Source organism: Neofelis nebulosa, chromosome 4 (assembly GCF_028018385.1).
Source record: "Neofelis nebulosa isolate mNeoNeb1 chromosome 4, mNeoNeb1.pri, whole genome shotgun sequence".
Taxonomy (NCBI): domain Eukaryota; kingdom Metazoa; phylum Chordata; class Mammalia; order Carnivora; family Felidae; genus Neofelis; species Neofelis nebulosa.
In genome coordinates this window covers 122849494-122868084 of record NC_080785.1, presented here as the reverse complement: position 1 = coordinate 122868084, position 18591 = coordinate 122849494, and the positions used below count along the sequence as shown (strand labels likewise).

The 18591-nt window shown below is 39.4% G+C and overlaps 1 protein-coding gene across 1 annotated transcript in view; it reads left to right on the top strand.

Moving 5' to 3' along the window:
• ARL8B (ADP ribosylation factor like GTPase 8B) overlaps positions 1-11601 on the top strand; it is a 48716-nt gene extending 37115 nt beyond the window's left edge. The window contains exons 5-7 of the mRNA XM_058726150.1: positions 2984-3051; positions 3645-3715; positions 9489-11601. Coding sequence (XP_058582133.1) covers positions 2984-3051; positions 3645-3715; positions 9489-9538 — 189 coding nt within the window. The 3' untranslated portion in view covers positions 9539-11601. The remainder of the gene's footprint in view (positions 1-2983; positions 3052-3644; positions 3716-9488) is intronic.
• Positions 11602-18591: the final 6990 nt, after the last annotated feature.

Here is an 18591-nt window from a genome sequence, read left to right as displayed (position 1 = left end):
GCAAGGCACTGAGAGGAGGCCAGTCTCTCTAGAACGCATAGCAAAGTGAGAGGGTGGTGAGCTATGAGGCATTTAGGACACTAGAGGAGGCTGGGCTAGGCTGGGCTGGGCTGGACTGGACTGTGTGGGAGGCTGATGTAACATTTGAAATGATCAGATTTATTATTTAAGTCACTTTTATTTCAGTTTGAGAGTAGATTCAAAGGTCAAGAAGGACTATATGGAGGACAGTTTTAGGAAGCTGTTGAAGTTGTACTGCAAATTATAGTACCATGAATTAGGGTGGTAGTAGACAAGATGGTGAGAAGGAAACAGGTATTAGGGATATTTAGGAACACTGTCCTCAGACTTGATAATGGGTTAAAAGAGGAAATGTAAAGAATAATTTCCTAGTTTTCTGGTTCGTGCATTTGTGCGGAGGGTGGTGCCTTTTGTTGAGCCAAGAATGCTGGAAAAGGACCAGGATTTAGCCTCATGACAATGAATGTCAAGTACTTGAGGTGTATTATCTCTGTGAATTCTCAGAACATAATGAGGTTCATGGTTATCCCTGCTTCATAAAAGTTGTTACTTATTCAAGGTTACATGGCAACATTTGTATGTTGTGCAGCCAGGTTTTGAATCCATGTCTATCTGACTTCAAAGCCAATTCTGTATCTCCTGTTTGAAAACCTGGTTCTATATACCGTAAGGAAACATCAGCCTTAAAGTCATCACGAGTCTTCTTAGTTGCAAGCAAAAGAAAGCTGACTTAAGCAGAAAGGAATTCATTGAAAGGACATTGGGTAGCTCTGAGAAGGCAGCACATAAGCAGGCTCAGGAAATGGGCTGGAACAAGGAAGCTCAGCAGCTGCCAGATACCCAGACCCACACCACAGAGTAAATCTGGTGACCACATGCAGGTTCTAAACACTGGACGTAATTTTTCTGGTTGGAAAGTCATCTAAGTGATTCTCTTTCCCTGTCAGAATGGGTTCTCCCTCCTGCTTTCTTGTGTAATTGGCTCTGCCTGAAAGGTTTTGGTCAATTCTAGATCTAGCAGAAAGGAAAGCTGGGGAAAAATGATCAACAGAAGCAAGAAGCTCTGTTGGGAGGCAGATTCATACGGTAGGAGGAGGTTTCTTAAATGTAGTAAGAGGTCTAAAATGCTAGGCAACCTCCAAACTGACCACTGATAACAAATGACCGTGATGTTATTTTTAGAAACTCAGGCAGGTCCAGCTTGAGAACCTGGTGTGACTTAAATAAGAGTATAGAGAGGCATGGGAGTTGGGAAAGGGGAGACAGGCTGACCAAAGGTATTGAGGTTTGGCTCTTGGCACTCTGACTCCCTGTAGTGCATTCTCCTGTGAGCTCCTGGTGTCCCTGGCTTTCTGTCCTTTGTGCAGAGTCACAGTCTGGGGCCTAGGAGTACGATTGGTCAAAGTGTATGGAGTCAGCTGAGAGTATGCTGTATTAAGTGAAAGGAATAGGTATGACAAGGTAGACCTGGCATGTACTTTGTTGAGATACAGGTTTTTAGAAAACACTGACTTTAGAGTTTGGATATCATCAGGTATGTTACAGGTACTCATATTCTCGCTCTCTCTAAGGCAGAAAGGACATAGCTGAGAAAGATAGATTGGTAATTGGGAAGCCTGTTTCTGCTTTCCTTTCTTTTCAAAGTACATCTAGCAACCTGATGACAGCATTTATTGCTAGAGTTTAGAGCTGCTATATTTATCCTGAGCTCCAGACTTAACCATTCTCTTAGAATATTTATATGTGGTATTCTGTAGGATGGATCAGGAATTTTAAAAGCCTATTTATGTGTTTATATGATTAATGGCTAACAAAAAAATGGCTAAAAAATTGTTCCCCCGCTCTTGGTTGTGTTGGTAGACATTTATTTAGAAATAGCAGAATGCATACCGTAGACTCAGATTTTTTTTTTTTTTTTTTTTTTGAGAAAGCATGAAAGCACAAGTTGGGGAGAGGGAGAGAGAGAATCTTAAATAGGCTTTACACCTAGCTTGTAGGCTGCCTTGGGGCTCAATCTCATGATTGTGAGGTCATAACCTGAGCCAAAATCGAGAGTTGGACACTTAACTGACCGAGCCACTCAGGAGCCCCTAGACTTAGAATACTTTATTTTTTATTTTAGAGAGAGACAGTGTGAGTGGGGGAGAGGGTAGGGGGAGAGAGAAAATCTCAAGCAGGTTCCATGCTCAACATGGAGCCCACTGTGGGGCTTGATCCTATGACCCTGGGATCATAACTTGAGCTGAAATCAAGAGCAGGACACTCAACCAACCGAGCTGCCCAAGTGTCCCTAGTCTTAGAATATTTTATTTTATTTTTATTTTTTAAAATATTATTTGTTTTTCAGAGAGTGCAAGTGGGGGAGGAGCAGAGAGAGGGGGACAGAGGATCTGAAGCGAGCTCTGTGCTGACAGGCTGACAGCAGAGAGCCCGATGTGGGGCTTGAACTCAGGAACCATGAGATCATGACCTGAGCTGAAGTTGGATGCTTAACCAACTGAACCATCCGGGTGCCCCTAGACTTAAAATATTTTAAATGTTTATTTCTTATTTTTGAGAGAGTGAGAGTACCAGTTGAAGAGGGGCAGAGAGAGAGAGGGACACCTCATTGGCAGCAAAGAGCCCGATGTGGGGCTCAAACCCCCGAACTGCAAGATCACAACCTGAGCTGAAGTTGGATGCTTAACCAACTGAGCCAGCCAGGTGCCCCAAGACTTAGAATATTTTAAATAGAATTTGGCAGCCACATGTTGGATTAAGGGCATCTGTGTGGGAGAAGTTAAAATGGATACTAATTTGAATGACAGAGTGAATGAGATAGGCTACCACTTAACACAAATATGCCTTAATAGTATGGCATGTGGTACCATTCCAGTTTTCATGTCCACAGATATGACTATCATATGCTTCTGTGACCTTTTCTTACATAAAAGTTTATTGTTAATATCTTTCCTTTTTAAAGGTACTAGTACTCGGAAACAAGAGAGATCTTCCGAATGCCTTGGACGAAAAACAGCTAATTGAAAAAATGTATGTCTTAAGAAAGAATGATGGTGTTTTTAAAAAAGTTTGGTTCTCACTTACACTTTTTTGCCCACTACTTTGTTTAGCATCATTATATTATTATTTAATTTTTAATTTTTATTTTTAGGGAGCATGTGAGACGGGGGAAGGGGCAGAGAGGATAGAGAGAGAGAATTCTAAGCAGGCTCCACACTCAGCACAGAGCCCGACATGGGGCTCGATCCCATGACTCTGGAATCATGACCTGAGCTGAGATCAAGAGTGGGGTGCTCAACTGACTGAGCTACCCAGGCGCCCCTTAAGGATTTTATTTTAAAGTAATCTCTACACCCAACATGAGGCTCGAACTCACAACCCCAGGATCAAGAGTCGCATGCTCTTCTGACTGAGCCAGCCAGGCGCCGTTATTTAGTAATGCTTATTGCTATGTTTTTAGGTGAACATGGTAAATTTGGCCCACCAGAGAAGTGAATTTCTAAAATTTCAGTAGTGGTAAAATAATTTCTTCAGTATAAAAAGACCAGGAAATGGAACAAAGGGTGATAAGTATGATGGTTGTTTTAGGCACTGACTTATTCTCTTAATTCTGCTTCTTATAGGAACCTGTCTGCTATTCAGGATAGAGAAATTTGCTGCTATTCAATTTCTTGCAAAGAAAAGGATAATATAGGTAAGAAATGACTGTTGAAGAAATGGGTATTACTGGAAAGGTGTTTTAATGGTTTCTACTGTTTATTTTCCCCATTTCTGTTTAATTGACTTCCCTTTTAGAGTACTGTTGTTTTTGCCTCAGGAAAAATAATAGACATTATATATTTTGACAGCAAATACACATCCTGAATGTGCTCATGCTATTTAAAGAAGTGAAATAGACATGAAGTTAAACATTATGTGATATCAATTTATTGTATTAATTTTGGTCGAGCTAGTATCCAGCTGTGCTTTTTAACAATGATGTTTTTGAAATAAGACTTCACAAAAATTGGTCTATTATTTGGTCTATAGGCACTGAAACAATTGTTCATTTATTGAACCAGTATATTACTGCAATATGTCAGTTCTCTATTGGAGATATAAGCCAAAAGTACCCTTTATCTATTAAGTGTCTGTATAAATTTTCTAGAATTGCCATAGCAAATTACCACAACTTGAGCATCCAAACTCAAGGTGTCACAGGGCCCTGAAGGCTGCTGGGGAGTATCCTTCCTTGCCTTTTCTTAGTTTGTGATTGCCTGCAGTCTTTGACTTGGAGATGGCATAACTCCAGCTTCTGTCTCTGGCCTCACACAGCCTTCTCCTCTGTGTGTGTCTCTGTGTGTATTTTCTTTTCTTATAAAGACATATATCATTGGATTAGGGCCTACCTTAATCTAGTATGATCTCATCTTACATCTGCAAAGACTATTTCCAAATAAATTCTAAAGTTCTGGTAAGTGTGAATTTTTAGGGGACTCTCTTCAATCTAGTACAGTGTCCTTAAAGAATACGTCTATCTGGTTGGACTTTAGTTTCTTAACTAATTTATGAGAGATTATGTAATAAAAGTATATTGGAATGGGTAAAAAGAGTCAAAGGTAAAAAGGAAAGAGGACTGGAAGAGTTTGACAAGATAAATTACTATTCCAACCTGTTAGTTGCTTGCTTGAGTGAAAAGACCTCTAACAATGCAATAAAATATACTCAGTGGTAAAGTATAATCTTCACAAAAAAAGCTACTCACGCTAAGTCACATGGTTCTTGTCTGGACATGACCGGCTCAACCAAAGTATGAAAGGAGAGTTCAATGTATGCATCTTGAAGCGGCTGGGTAGGAGCCTAGGGATTTTTGTGGCACCTTCACTTTTCTGAGTTTTGGTGGTCACTGATGAAAAAGATCACTGTGTGGGTCAGTACAGAAAAATGAGGCTATCCATCATTGCTGCATAGTAGGCTACGGACAGCATGTGCTTTGGAGTCACGCAGCCTCAGGCCAGAACACTTGGTCCTAAGTTACTTTCTGACAGGCCTTGGACAAAGCTCTTAACCTCCCTGATCTCCAGTTTTCACTCATCTATAAAATGGTGATAATGGCAGCAATTTCAAAACTCTCTTGTGAGAGGGAATGTGACAATGCATTACAACATTTGACATATGGTGGATGTCACATGGGGGTATTAGTTTTCTATTGCTGCTGTCAATTAGCATCCTCTCATGGTTCTCACTGAGCTAGAAATCAAGGACTAAAATGACAGGTTGTGCTCTTTCTGGAGACTCTAGGAGAGACTCCATTTTCTTGCCTTGTTTTCACCTTTTAGATCCTGCCTGCTTTCTTGGCTCATGGCTCCTTCCTCCATATTCAAAGCCAAAAACATTATCTCTCTCTGACCATTTTACCATAGTCACACCTCCAATTAAAAAAGAAAAAAAAAAAAACACTGAAAACTTGTATTGGCACTTGTAAATAGTGCCAAAAAAGTGTGTTTAAAAGGTATTCTGAGATTTTTTTTCCTTTAGCCTTGTTCATTTTGTACTGGTTCTTACCATAGTTAACTTTTTTCCCAAGTCATTTCTAGTCTATCAAGTTTTTCCCCATACCTTCTCAAACATGCTCTGATGAGCTCAAATTGTTGATAGTTTTCTGGCTAATTCTGGGCTTTCTTTCTCTTTTATTTTATTTTATCTTATTTTACTTTTTATTTTGAGGGTTTTCTTTCTTTCTTTTTTTTTTTTTTTTTTTTTTTTTGAGTTTATTTGAGACCGAGAGACAGCATGTGTACATGAGTGGGAGAGGGGCAGAGAGAGAAGGAGAGAGAGAATCCCAAGCAGGTCTGCGCTGTCAGCACAGAGCCTGACCCTAGGCTGAGTCTCGAGAACCATGCGTTCATGACCTGAGCTGAAATCAAGAATCAGATGCTTAACCTACTAAACCATCTAGGTGCCCCATAAAGATTTTATTTTTATTAATACTATTTTTAAATGTTTATTTATTTTTGAGAGAGAGAGACAGACAGTGCAAGCAGGGGAGGGGCAGAGAGAGAGGGAAACAAAGAATCCGAAACAGGCTCCAGGCTTTGAGCTGTCAGCACAGAGCACGGATGCAGGGCTTGAACCCACAAACCATGAGATCATGGCCCCAGCTGAAGTCGGACGCTTTACTGACTAAACCACCCAGGCACCCCAAGATTTTATTTTTAAATAATCTCTGCACCCAACATGGGGCTTGAACTTAACAACCCCAGGATCAAGAGTCCTATACTCCACTGACTGAGCCAGCCAGGCCTCCCTGAGCTTCCTTTAAAGAGCACCTAAAAGCAGTGTGAGCCTAATAAGTTGGTGATGGACACAAACTCTCCTTTATTAAATGGGTAGAATAAGTGATTTGTTATATTGTGAGCATTCAGATAATTTGCAGACTCTTCAAACACTTAGGGTTACATAGTTTATTAAAAAAAATCCCCTCCCGTGTTAGGAGGAATTCTTGTTAAATTTTAAGTTGTGACGCCATGAGAATATTTACTTATACAACAGTGTTCTCATCAAAGGATTTTTTTTCCCCAGGAGATGTTTGACAACGTCCAGAGACACTTGGTTGTCATAATGAGGAGTGTGACACATAGTGGGTAGAGACCAGAGATATTCTAAACATGCTACAGTCTCCACGGCTAAGAATCGACCAGCCTAAAATGTCAGCAGTAGTGGCGAGGCTGAAAAACACTGTTCTATACTAACCGTAATTTTTAGGGCATTGTGCTATTCTGTAAATCCATTTTACCACTTTGAATACTCTCCAGTATTTCATAAAATAGGAAAAAGAAGTTATTGAAAGGAGAAAAAAAAACCCTTTATTTTATTACCTTAACAAACTAGCCAGATAGTTTCTTGAAAAAATCTTGGGAGCTCATTTAGGAAGGAAATGCTGGAGAGCTGATGAGAAAGAACTTTTGCTATTTGAGGCTGATCTTCCTAGTCTGTCATAGAGCTCCAGAGACACCAGTGTGTGATTGTAGAACTCCTGCTTCACTTTGTATTATCAAGCCCTAGGACATGGATCCACTCTACCTAGATTCAAATAAGCAGTTTGTAAATCAGAATTTGGAGCAAGAAATGCAGCTAATAGCGAATTAGATTAGACTTCTTGGATAATCAAGTCAGAACATCCTCCTTAATTTCAGCTTTTACAACATTTTAGAACCAAATTCATGAATTTACTAAATTGTTCCAAAGGTATCTCAGTGCACATGGATTGTATATTCTCCTTCCAGCTTCCTAATGTGGCATATGAAATACTTGAGTAAGGTATCCTCAGACCACACATAGAACAGATTACTTCTGGGAACATGATCTTTGCAAAGATGACTCATGTTTGTGGCCCTTTTTGTTATGGAAGATGACTTCTTTTTCTGAGTATCTTATTTCTTTTCTGCCTTTTTATCTAGTCTTAAGGATCCATCTGTCTTTAGGATATGACTTCTGTCCAGTGTCCACAAGTTTTAATTTTTTTAAGTGAATATCTTAAATATTTAAAACTAGGCATTTCACTTTCAGTTTTACCTTTCTTTCCGTTCAGTTCTAATGAACATGGCTTTGCTCTTACTGCATACTGCTGTCCCCCTTTGAAAGCATACAGTCTGGTTCAGCAATCAGGTTAAATCATTGTTTTCACAACTCTGAGCAGATCATGTTTGTTCAGATCTCAGCTCTAGGCTATTCTTTATATGTGTGTGGAGTACAGTTTCTGTAACACACATTAGCTGGGAAACTGAATTTGCACTCAGCTCTCAGGCTTGGAGAATCGAATGCTCCTTTTGATAGATGCTCACATAGGGGTGACACATTTTAAAGAACTCAATGACAGTGACTCAGTGTTTGACTTAGCTGCTTTCTCTTGTCACTCGAAGTGCTTTTCTTAGCTAATTTCAGCTACTATAGCTTCACCTGCCACCTCTATTATGGTAGCTTACCAGTCCGCATCCCTTTCTGAGATCCATAGAGCTAAAACTACCTGCTGGACATCTCCATGCCTGTTATCTTCTTACACCTCAAACCTGATGTGCTTTATAGCTTAATTCTTTTTTTTTTTTTTTTAATGTTCATTTATTTTGAGAGAGCACAAGTGAGGGGACAGGCAGAGAGAGAGGGAGAGAGAATCCCAAGCAGGCTCTGTACTGTCAGTGCAGAGCCTGATGTGGGGCTCAATCTCATGAACCATGAGATCACGACCTGAGCCAAAATCAAGAGTCAGACGCTTAACCGACTGAGCCACCTGGACGCCCCTACAGCTAAATTCTTAATCTTTTAATTCTCAAGTCTGTTCTTTCTTTAGCCACTGTGTTTGTCAGCAGCTCCATGACATACACAACTCATTGAAGTCAGAATGTTCTTTCTCACCCACTACATATAGGCAGTCTGTTCTATTCTGTATGTTAGTCAATTCTGCATTTCCTTCTTCTATCCCTATAGCACTTGTTTGCTTCAGGCCTTCCTCCACTTCCTATTCCTGCTGTGGTATTTGGCGTCTGTATTAGCAGCTTTCCAAGTTGTTCTCTGTTGCCATTGTTGAGCATGCTAAAATAAAGTAATATATGTTCTCTGCTTAAAATTCTGCAATAACTTCTAGTTGACTTGAGAATAAAACCCAAACTTAGCAGCACCTTAGAGTGAGATACAAGGATATCTGGCTCCCTCTTGTCTGTGGTTCTTTGTTGAGGACATTTTTGCTCCCAGGGGACATTTGGCAATATCTGGAGACATTATTGGCTGTCACAACTATGAGTGTGGAGGGGGAGTGATAATGGCATCTCGTGGTAGAGGTCATGGATACTGCAAAATGGTCTACCATGCACAAGAAAGGCCCTCTTCCCATCCCAGCATAGAATTACCCAGTCCAAAATGTCCAGAAGGTGAAGTGAGAACCCCTGCTGTAGCCTTAGCAACGAGTGGCAGCCCCTTCCCCCATCCCTGTGCTTCATCCACATCTTATCAAATATAACCCATCCAGATCTCCACAGTGTTCATGTCTTTGTTTATTCTTTTGCTTTTGTTGTTTCCTTTGCCTGGAATTCTGCTGGGCAACCCTCCTCCCAACCCCAAATGATTTCTTTTCTGTTTTCCAGCTTTGACACAAAAAACTCCCTGAGAGCAAAGAGGGTTTCTCCCATATCTTTGCATTCCTGGCACTTCATGTAATAGTACCTTGTCTTAAGGCAGTTAGTAAATTTTTGAGTGAATAAAAAGATGGCACAAGCTGTCCTGAGCACAGAGACCTCATGAGTCTCTCATAATTCCTTAGACTGCCCTCTTGACGTTTTGGTAATGGAGAATAGTAGTATAGATGCAGAAAAGCAGAAGAGGGCAGGGCCAGCATGTATTTTGAATTAGCTGCATTTCAAATATTATCTCTCATGTTTAGTAGTTTCTTAACTTTGATATCTTAATGCCTTCAATTTTTTTCCCTCCATCTTTAGATATCACACTTCAGTGGCTTATTCAACATTCAAAGTCTAGAAGAAGCTGAAGCATCTCCTGAAGTCATCCAGTCCTTCCTGGCTATAATCCTAGAATTATTGTCCGTTCCTCTGAAGTACTTCCCAGAATACGGTCCTTCCTAAACCCAAGAAATTGCCTTTTTCAGAGTTTATTTCTCATGTGCACTGCTGAAGATGTGTATCCCTAATCCTTCATAAAGAATCAGCTAGAGTTGTCATGATAAAGTCAGCACACACAAAAAAAGCTTCTTATACATACTTGTCTTAAACAGTGTGTAGAGCTTTTTTTTAAAAAAAAACACAAAAAACAAAAAACAAAAAACCCCAAACACATGTGACCATCTTAAATCAAGACAATTGCATATATATGTTCTGGTCTTTCTGGGCCAGATTTTTATATTGGTTTCCAGTAAATGTCTATGATATTTCGTTATAGAGTCCATTAGCTTAATACTGATACTGACTTGATACAGCATGAAGTTTCTAGTGCCACACACAGTATTTAGAAAACCTTTAGCCTGACTCATGTGGGATAAAAACATGATGTTTACCTGTCTCACAAATGCATGTGAAATGTATAATTACACCTTAGGAATTTAAAAAATGGTCTGCAAAGAGTGAGCGAAGGCACCAGATCAGTGTTGTTAATTGGTTCTTTACACTGGTGAGATCGTATATGAGTTTAAAAAACATTCTGCTTTCTGAGAACTCTTCATCACCAGATAGCAGTTGGGAATATGGGAGGAACTGAGGCATGCTGTTGTGTATCTGTCCAGATCATTACTTCTCTATTTTTTCTTCTTCTTTTTTTGTTTTTTTTTTTCTGGGTTCAACACACTTTTTTAAAGGGTTGGGAATCGAGGATATTCTCAAAAGCTTTCATGAATTTAGAGCATTCCAGCCAATATAATAAAATGTGCTAAGAATGTCAGACTTTGTTCAAACACCTGTTTGTTCTTTCTTTCTCCAGTCATTAAATCAGTGCTGCTGCATGACACTCTAACTCTCGACTTTTTATATCCAGTCATAGACTTTCAGCACAATAGATACTTAGAAATAAAAATTCTTATTTTTCTCTCTTATTGATGTAAGGTTTGGCACTCTTTTGTCTGGTGCCATTAGACATCTCGATTATTGTGACAACTCTAGACCTGCCTGCTCTATCTAATGTAATCATGCGCAACGTCTACAGGTTGTTTAATAATCACCCGGGGAACTGAGGAGCTGATGCTGTGGATTGTTTGCTTCTATGATACGGAGATGTATACAAACTTAAAACGAACATGTTTCGTAGTTTAGTGATGTCCATATACACAAAGGGACATATTACTACTGGTTCACTTGTAAATTGTTATTCACATAAACCACTGTAGTAGATAAAACTCTATGGTACACCCGCTTATGTGTTGCCTCACACTGTGTGTGATTTTGTTTCTTTTGTTAAGCAGCACTCAAGTAGACAGTGCATTTCCAGACATGTTGAGCACTCAGAAGTGCAGTCAACAGTGAGTTCTTTTAATGAATACCAGTTTTAATTTATAGACTGCCATGGCCTTAACAATATTCTGTACAAAATATTGCACTGTGTTGCACAGATACTCCTTGTTTTCCTCCATTCGCATTTTTATGAGTAGAATCTCAGCTTTTAAAATTCTGTTCCTATTCTTTGAAGCATGTTGCATACTTCCCTGATGGGATGGATGGTTCTGTAAATGAAGGGAAATTTAAACTTGCTACTGTAGCTCAACATCATTAATGGTCACTGTGAACCATTACAGAGAATGTGGCAATTTGCTTGTGCCTAAAAGGAGGAATTGGAACTAGAAAGTGTGACTCTGTGGGGATCGCATAGGTTTGTTATTTGACCTATAGCTAAACCTTAAATGTGTTTGTGTGTCTGTTCATTGCTTTCAGCATTTCAAGACATCCAAACTCTACTACCAACATTTTCCTGTGCATTAACTTCTGCATGTGAAAACTTAACAGTTACTGAACTTTGTAAATACGTGAATTTTTTAATTTAGGTGATGCATTTTTTTGTCTGTTTACTGCTCTTCTCAGCTTTATTCAATAAACTTGCATTTTGAGGGTTGTATTGACCATTTTAACTGAAAATGTGCATCCTGATGGAAGGTGCTGACGTTTTTGGAAGGGGACAGAAAGAAAGTTATCGTGAGCAGGGTCCACAGACAATGTGCTGGAAAGAAATCAGCTCATTTCTCAAAGAACTGGGTCTGTGGGCTAGTTAACATAGAAATAAACTTTTACAATATCCACAGAATTGATACGAGGATTTGGCGGGGGGAGGCAGGGTGGAGGAGATGCTGTTAGCTGTAAACTGTCATGACACACCAAATTTAAGACTTTCACAAGTGGCAAGAGCTAGTTAAGCATTTTATGATCTATTCTTTTTAAAAATCATAATGAAACTTTATTAATAAATTGAAGTTGCAAGGCATGCCTACTTACTGACTAGAGTTCCAGAATGAAAAGATTTTAAATATCAAATGTTATGGTTTTCCCACAAAGGCACATGTTTAAAGTAAAGCCATTTGGTCTCCTTTCCTGTGTGTTATCTTTTGCACTATAAAAGTGAACATTTATCTCCTCAAAGCTACTGCAAAGATGGGATTTTTTATGTAGTTTTACTCAAGAAAAGTTCAGCCTGGCTTTTCCTCCTATATCCATACTGTTGTTCTGGATAGTCAAACCATGTTGGCCAATTGGGTGTGATTCAGCATTTCTAGGACAGAAATTTCGAGGATATCCAGATTCAGTTTTTGTAGGGGATTGGTGGAGAGATTGAGTTAGGCTGTTCACCTGCCCTCTTCTCACCACCCTCCTACCAAAGTGATTTTTGAAGGAGTGTGTGTGTCCCTGGGGCCAGTGGGTAGGGGTGCAGGGAGGATATAAGTTTAGCTTCCTGTATCCTTGATTTTCAAGTTGATACCTGCTTTCAAAAATTGAGACTTATAAAAATCTGTCCCTTTGATTCCGTCAAGTAAATTGGATGTATTGGGCTGTGACTACTTTAGTATTCATTGTTTTGACTGAGAAATTAATTGCCTTGTGTAATTCTATCCATACAAGATCCAGTTACACTGAAATCCTGTTGATTTGGTAATTCCAACCTCTCAGGGTCTGGCAGATTGAAAACTGGAGTGGAAGTCTGAATTTACCATAGTCAGCATTATAATGTAACATCCAATTGGCCAAATACTTTAAAAATTCCATTGTGGGGAAACCAGCATGTTTAGTATTCAAGATGTTTTTTTCTCTTAAAAAACTTTAAATGTGCCCTCAACAACGTGCATGCCTGTGAATATACTTGAAAAGGAAGACCGTAAAGCAAACACTAGCCTTACCAACTTCCCTTCAGCTTGCACATCTACAAATGTGGGGGCCACTGCAGGTGTTTCCTGTTGATTAGTAAATAGCCTCCACACAATTTCTGTTTAAAACTCAGCTATTAATAAAAATGGGCGCTTTTGTAATTGCTGCCTCTTGAATGTTCTTAGGGAAACAGAAGCAAGTCATTGACATGACAGATGGCAATGGGAAGTTCTTTAATCTAAGCAATGGCAGTAGTCATTCATTATTTCATTTCATTAACAAGCTCTTTCTTCAGTAAGGTAATTCTGTTTTAAAACCGCAAGGCAGCTGGTATGCAAGGCAGCTGGTAACTTAGGTGATGCAGATTTCCTAGCAGGAATCAGAGTGGGAAATCTACTTTAACTTCATTTTATGGGGGCTTGCAGGTCAAGGGATGAGGCAGGGAAATAATTTGTCAGTTGAAAATGCTAATACAGTTTGACTCTGTCACGAGTGCTGGATTGACATTTGAGAATATGGGTTCTTTTGTTTTTATTAACTGTGTGATGAGTTGCTGAATCCCTTCTGGCTCTGTAGTTTTCCCATCTATAAAATGAAATGTGGAAGATTTCTAATATAATTTCTCCTAACAGACTATGGTTCTACAGCCAAGAGAAGTGGATGGTGGTAAAACAGAGAAGAAAGATGAAAAGGCCCATTCGTCCTAGTGAATATGTTAACTTTGCATGTTATTCAGCTTGCAAATAATCCAAAAGCACAAATATTTACATTTTATCACTTTAACACATTTAAGGGCTAGAGATCACAGACATTTTATAGAATGATACAGTAACTTAGATTTTGTTTGAAGGAAATGCTGTAAAACATAGGGGCTTATATTTTGAAAGCCATTTAAAAATTTTAAAGCTTTTCTCCCAGACTGCAGAAAAATGTTTATTCTGGTATACAGTGTGGAAAAATACATATCTACTACCAACTCGGGGGCAAACTTTTAGAGCTAATGTTTAACACTTTATAACTGCTGTGTTGCTGGGTTCTGCTAGAATTTATTTGGAGCTTGGGGAAAACTGGAACAGTTAAGAAAATGCTTCTTTTCAAAGCAGTGAGAGGGGAAAAAAAACAACAAAGCGAGCATATTCCCTTTTGAATATAGGAGGTGGAACATTAATAGATTGCCCGTTATGGTGTCTCCTTCAACCAGCTTTTAGATAATCTACAGCTTTGGCCTACCCTCAGTTTTGTACAATCTATATCACACAATGTGTGTCTTCTTTCTACATATTAAAAGTGCATCATTTGTATCTGCTGCTGCCCAGTATATGAATTAGGTAACTCCTTTTTCTATTTGTATCATTTTGTAAGGAAAAAGAAATTGTTCACATTTATCATACCACTAACTGATGGAAAGCACAAGCTCTCCTCACTCTTAAAAGAAGGTTAAGAATTTTTATGATTTCCACTTTCTCTGTAAACATCAGTTACCTAAAGTGTGGGGCATGGCACATGGATGGTGAACATTAGTTCTTGATGGATAATCACTGCATTGGATTTAGTGATTAGTAGTTAGAACAGGTGCGGAAAGGAAGCTTACCACTTCCTAGGTCCGCTTTATTATTTTCTTAAATGATTTTTAATAGGTGAGTTACATGACTTAACAATTGAAAATACCTAAAAAAAAGATGAACTCTTGGTTCCATCCATGACTGTGTAACCAACTACCCTTCGACCACCACTCTGGACTTACAGGTAGTCCTTAAATCACTTTCTTTAAAAAAAAATTTTTTTTTAATGTTTGTTTATTTTGAGATAGAGACAGAGTGTGAACAGGGAAGGGGAAGAGAGACGGAGACACAGAATCTGAAGCAGGCTCAAGGCTCTGAGCTGTCAGCACAGAGCCCAAGGCAGGGCTCGAACCTACAAACCGTGAGATCATGACCCAAGCCGAAGTCAGACACTTAACCGACTGAGCCACCCAGGTGCCCCTTATATCACTTTCATATTTATTTTCCTAGTGTTTTCCTTATACAAAATAAAAGCAAGTAGAAATATGTATGCTTTTTTTTTTTATTATTATTTATTTAAATCCCTTTCTTACATTGAAGGCGGCATACTGATTTGAACATGGCTTTTTTCCACTTACACTTTCCTGGCGATCTTTCTGTATCAATATAGAGAGAGGTCCCAATTCTCCTTCACAGCACCATGGTTCCCATTTCATTGTGTATGTGGTTTTCACTGTTACAGATTCCAGTTTACCTAATGGTCCCCTGTTGATAGACATTTGGGTTGTTTATAACATTTTGCTTATGTAACCAGTACTGCAGTGAATCGTGGACGTTTGCAGTAATTCACATAACCATGACTGGGTCAGAGGGTAAATGCATTTGTCTTTATGCCAGGAGTTGTCAATCTGCCCTCTTTATAGGGGATGGGCCACTTTTTAGTTCTAGTTCCTGTCTCCCGTGTCTTGTCAGTCAGCAGAGTGTGTTGACAAACTTCTGGATTTCTGCCCATTAAATAGGTGGGAATGATAATTATATACTATACAGTTTTGAATATGAGAAATTTAGCTTTTCTTACCCAGCTGAGGAAACAATATTACCTTAATTCTGGAGTTGGATCACCAAGTTGATGGGATAATAGGTAATCTCCTTGCTTTTGCTTAAGTCTCCCCCTACCCCTACTCCACCTTTTACAAAGCAAGTAGATACTGCTTCAGAAAGAAGCAATGCTGAGTTTTAAAAGTTATAATTACATCACTTGTTTCTTTTTTATATTACTGTTTTGGGTACTAAATCATTTATAATTTCTTAGAGTAGAAAAATCCTCCTTTTAATAGACTATTTTAACCCTGATATTTAACATAGGAATCTCTGGGAGTATCCTTGTACCTTTTGAGGTTGTTATGGGGCCAGACTTATTTTCTAGCTTCACAGTTTTAGGAACCTAGTGCACTGATTGACTCAGACTCACAAGATTGATTCTGAAAACTGGAATATCTGCCTATTTATTTACAATGCAGGATATCTTTAAAAGCACCAACATACACCTTCTAGGTCATCTCCTTCAACTATCAGAGTTAAGAGGAGATTGAATTTGTATCACCTTGTGGGATGTAACTCCACATCACAGAGATTTAGGACCGTGAGTATAGAAGCTAGAACAGGTTGAGTTAAATAGAACTCGAATTAGATGTGAGGATTCAAATGTCTTTCAGGCGTTCTTGGACTGTGGTGAGTTTTAGTCCTGTCCTAGCTTACATTAGGTTTCCTTAGATATATTTTTCTCCTAAAACAGTGCTTTGAAAATAGGAGGGGCTTATTCATCCAACAGACCTCAGGTTCAAAAATACTAGGTGCTTTTACTAGATGCTGGTCAGTTCAGTAGTAAAAATAGGGCTTACTAAAAGTACTGTTGTAGGTACATTATATATTCAGTAATTGAATTCTCACAACTGCCATATGCAATTGAATTCTCACAACTGCCATATGCTCATATGTTTTCTTTTCTTTCTTTTTTTTTTTTTTTTTTTTTTTTTTTTGTAAGTAGGCTTCAGGCCCAGTTTGGTACCCAATGTGGGGCTTGAAATCATGACCCTGAGATCCACCCCTGAGCTGAGATTGAGTTGGACCCTTAACTGGCTGAGCCACCCAGATGCCCTTGAGTACTGGTTCCTTTTTTTTTTTAATGTTTATTTCGTGGGGGGTTGGGGGGGGAGAAGACAGAGTGCGAGTGGAGGAGGGGCAGAGAGAGAGGGGGAGACTTAGGATCCTAAGCAGGCTCCAGGCTCTGAGCTGTCAGCACAGAGCCCAATGCAGGGCTCAAACTCAGCAACCGTGGGATCATGACCTGAGCTAAAGTCAGACACTTAACCGACTGAGCCACTCAGGTACCTCGAGTACTGGTTCTTATTACCCTCATTTTACAGATGAGAAAACCAGCTCCAGAAAAGTTAAGTAACTTTCCAAGGTCACTCAGAAGCCAGAGCTACGATTTGGACATCTGGCAATCAGACTTGGGTCTGGGTTCTTAGCTATCACCTCTTTTACGTCCCCCAGAGTAAAGGCATTTTTACCATAGTACGTTTCATTTTTTTAATCAGCCCCCTAATGCTTTTGTAAGATTGTGCAGAAAACAGTTTCTTGAAGAGTTGCTTTTTAAGATGGAGGTTTTCTGATTAGATAGGGATGTTGTCCCAATCTTATCAGCCACATTTACCTTGAGGGGAATCCTAGGCTAATCTGAAAGGCTAGCACAAGATCTTCTGTTTTCTTTTAGTTCCGTTTAATTCGAGATGAAACAGTTTCCGAATCTGGCCCCTAAATCTTGGACTGTGCCTTGCAGGAAGCTAATGTGAACATTGTTGCCTCTGTGGTATCTTGGGAAGAGTAGAAAAACCAGTCTTCATTTGCTTTGAGGGCCAGCTAGTTTGGGTTAAATTTCACTAAAGTTCAGGAGGGAGACCTGGGCTCCTGGGCAGTAGCTTGTTTTCTGCCTACAGTAAGTAGCTCAGAGAACTTGAGCCTTCCGACCTGATTTCTTCCCTTTTGTCTTGTGGAATGGGCCTAACAACGCTTTCTGTGAAGATTAAGGGAGAATATAGGAAAGGATTCTGAAAACTATAAGACATATATGACTGGCAGCTATTGTCTGTTTTACCATCAAAAACATCTTTTAGAAGTTGGATGGTTTTCTCTGGTTATGAAGAGAAATTTGTTTTTGTTTTTAACTAGAGCTTATTTCCAAATGTGAGGACAAGAGCTGTCATTAATGTGGTCTACACTTGACCATGGTGCAAGATCAAATTTAAAACCTTTAAAATTTGCTTATAATGAGATAGCTTAAGAAGGAAACCTATAACACATACCTTAATATTCACATTCAGTTTGCAAGTTCTGGGAAGGCAGACCTGAAAGTTCAGGGTCAAACCCTAAGATTGGACTTCTGGCAGGGTTCCCAGCTGCCTTTCACAGAGGAGTAAAAGCAGAATCTTTGTAGGCAAAAGACCATGGCTCAAGCTATCTTTATAACTCTTTAGTGCCTGGGCAGGCTTAGCTCTCAGGACTTCTGGAGGAATAAGGCTCAGCCAACAAAGAGGGCCATCTCAGGTGCCAGTTACCTTGTGTGTTGTAATGAAATGTTTCTTTGTGCTCCTTCTCAGTCCCCATTACATCTCTGTGTTGCAAAAAGTCCCCTGACTCTGAGAATGTGATGACTGAGCCACATGACAACTTTATCATTCTCTTAGTCACTCCCTTGGTGGCTCAGCCAGTCTCTGACGTGGGCCATTCATTAGGCTTTGTTTCCTAAGCTTTTCAGAAACTTTGGTGTAACAAGCACATGGTCTAAATTTGAGGGAAAACCTTAACCGGTACCTACAAATGTAGCAAACAAAAGAAAACAAAACCCCTCAACTATTGAATCTTTACGTGAAAGCCATAGCCTTTCAGAGCTGACATTTGCAACCCTCTTAATTATAGGAAGTAGATATAGAATGTGTAAAGTGATTTGACCAGGAATCTATCCTACACCCCAAAGGTTAGGTCACTACTGTGGTGCACAGGAGAGATGGTGGGAATAGAAGGAGCGGGAGGGGACGTGGTTAAATAGATTTGGCAAAAATAATTTGGTGGTAGTGGCGGCCTTGATTCTTCACTTCTTTTTTTTAAAGATCCTATTTCCTAGACAAAGGCAATATAATCTAATTCAGTATTTCTTGAAATTGCCAGATGCTAAGAACAGCACACGG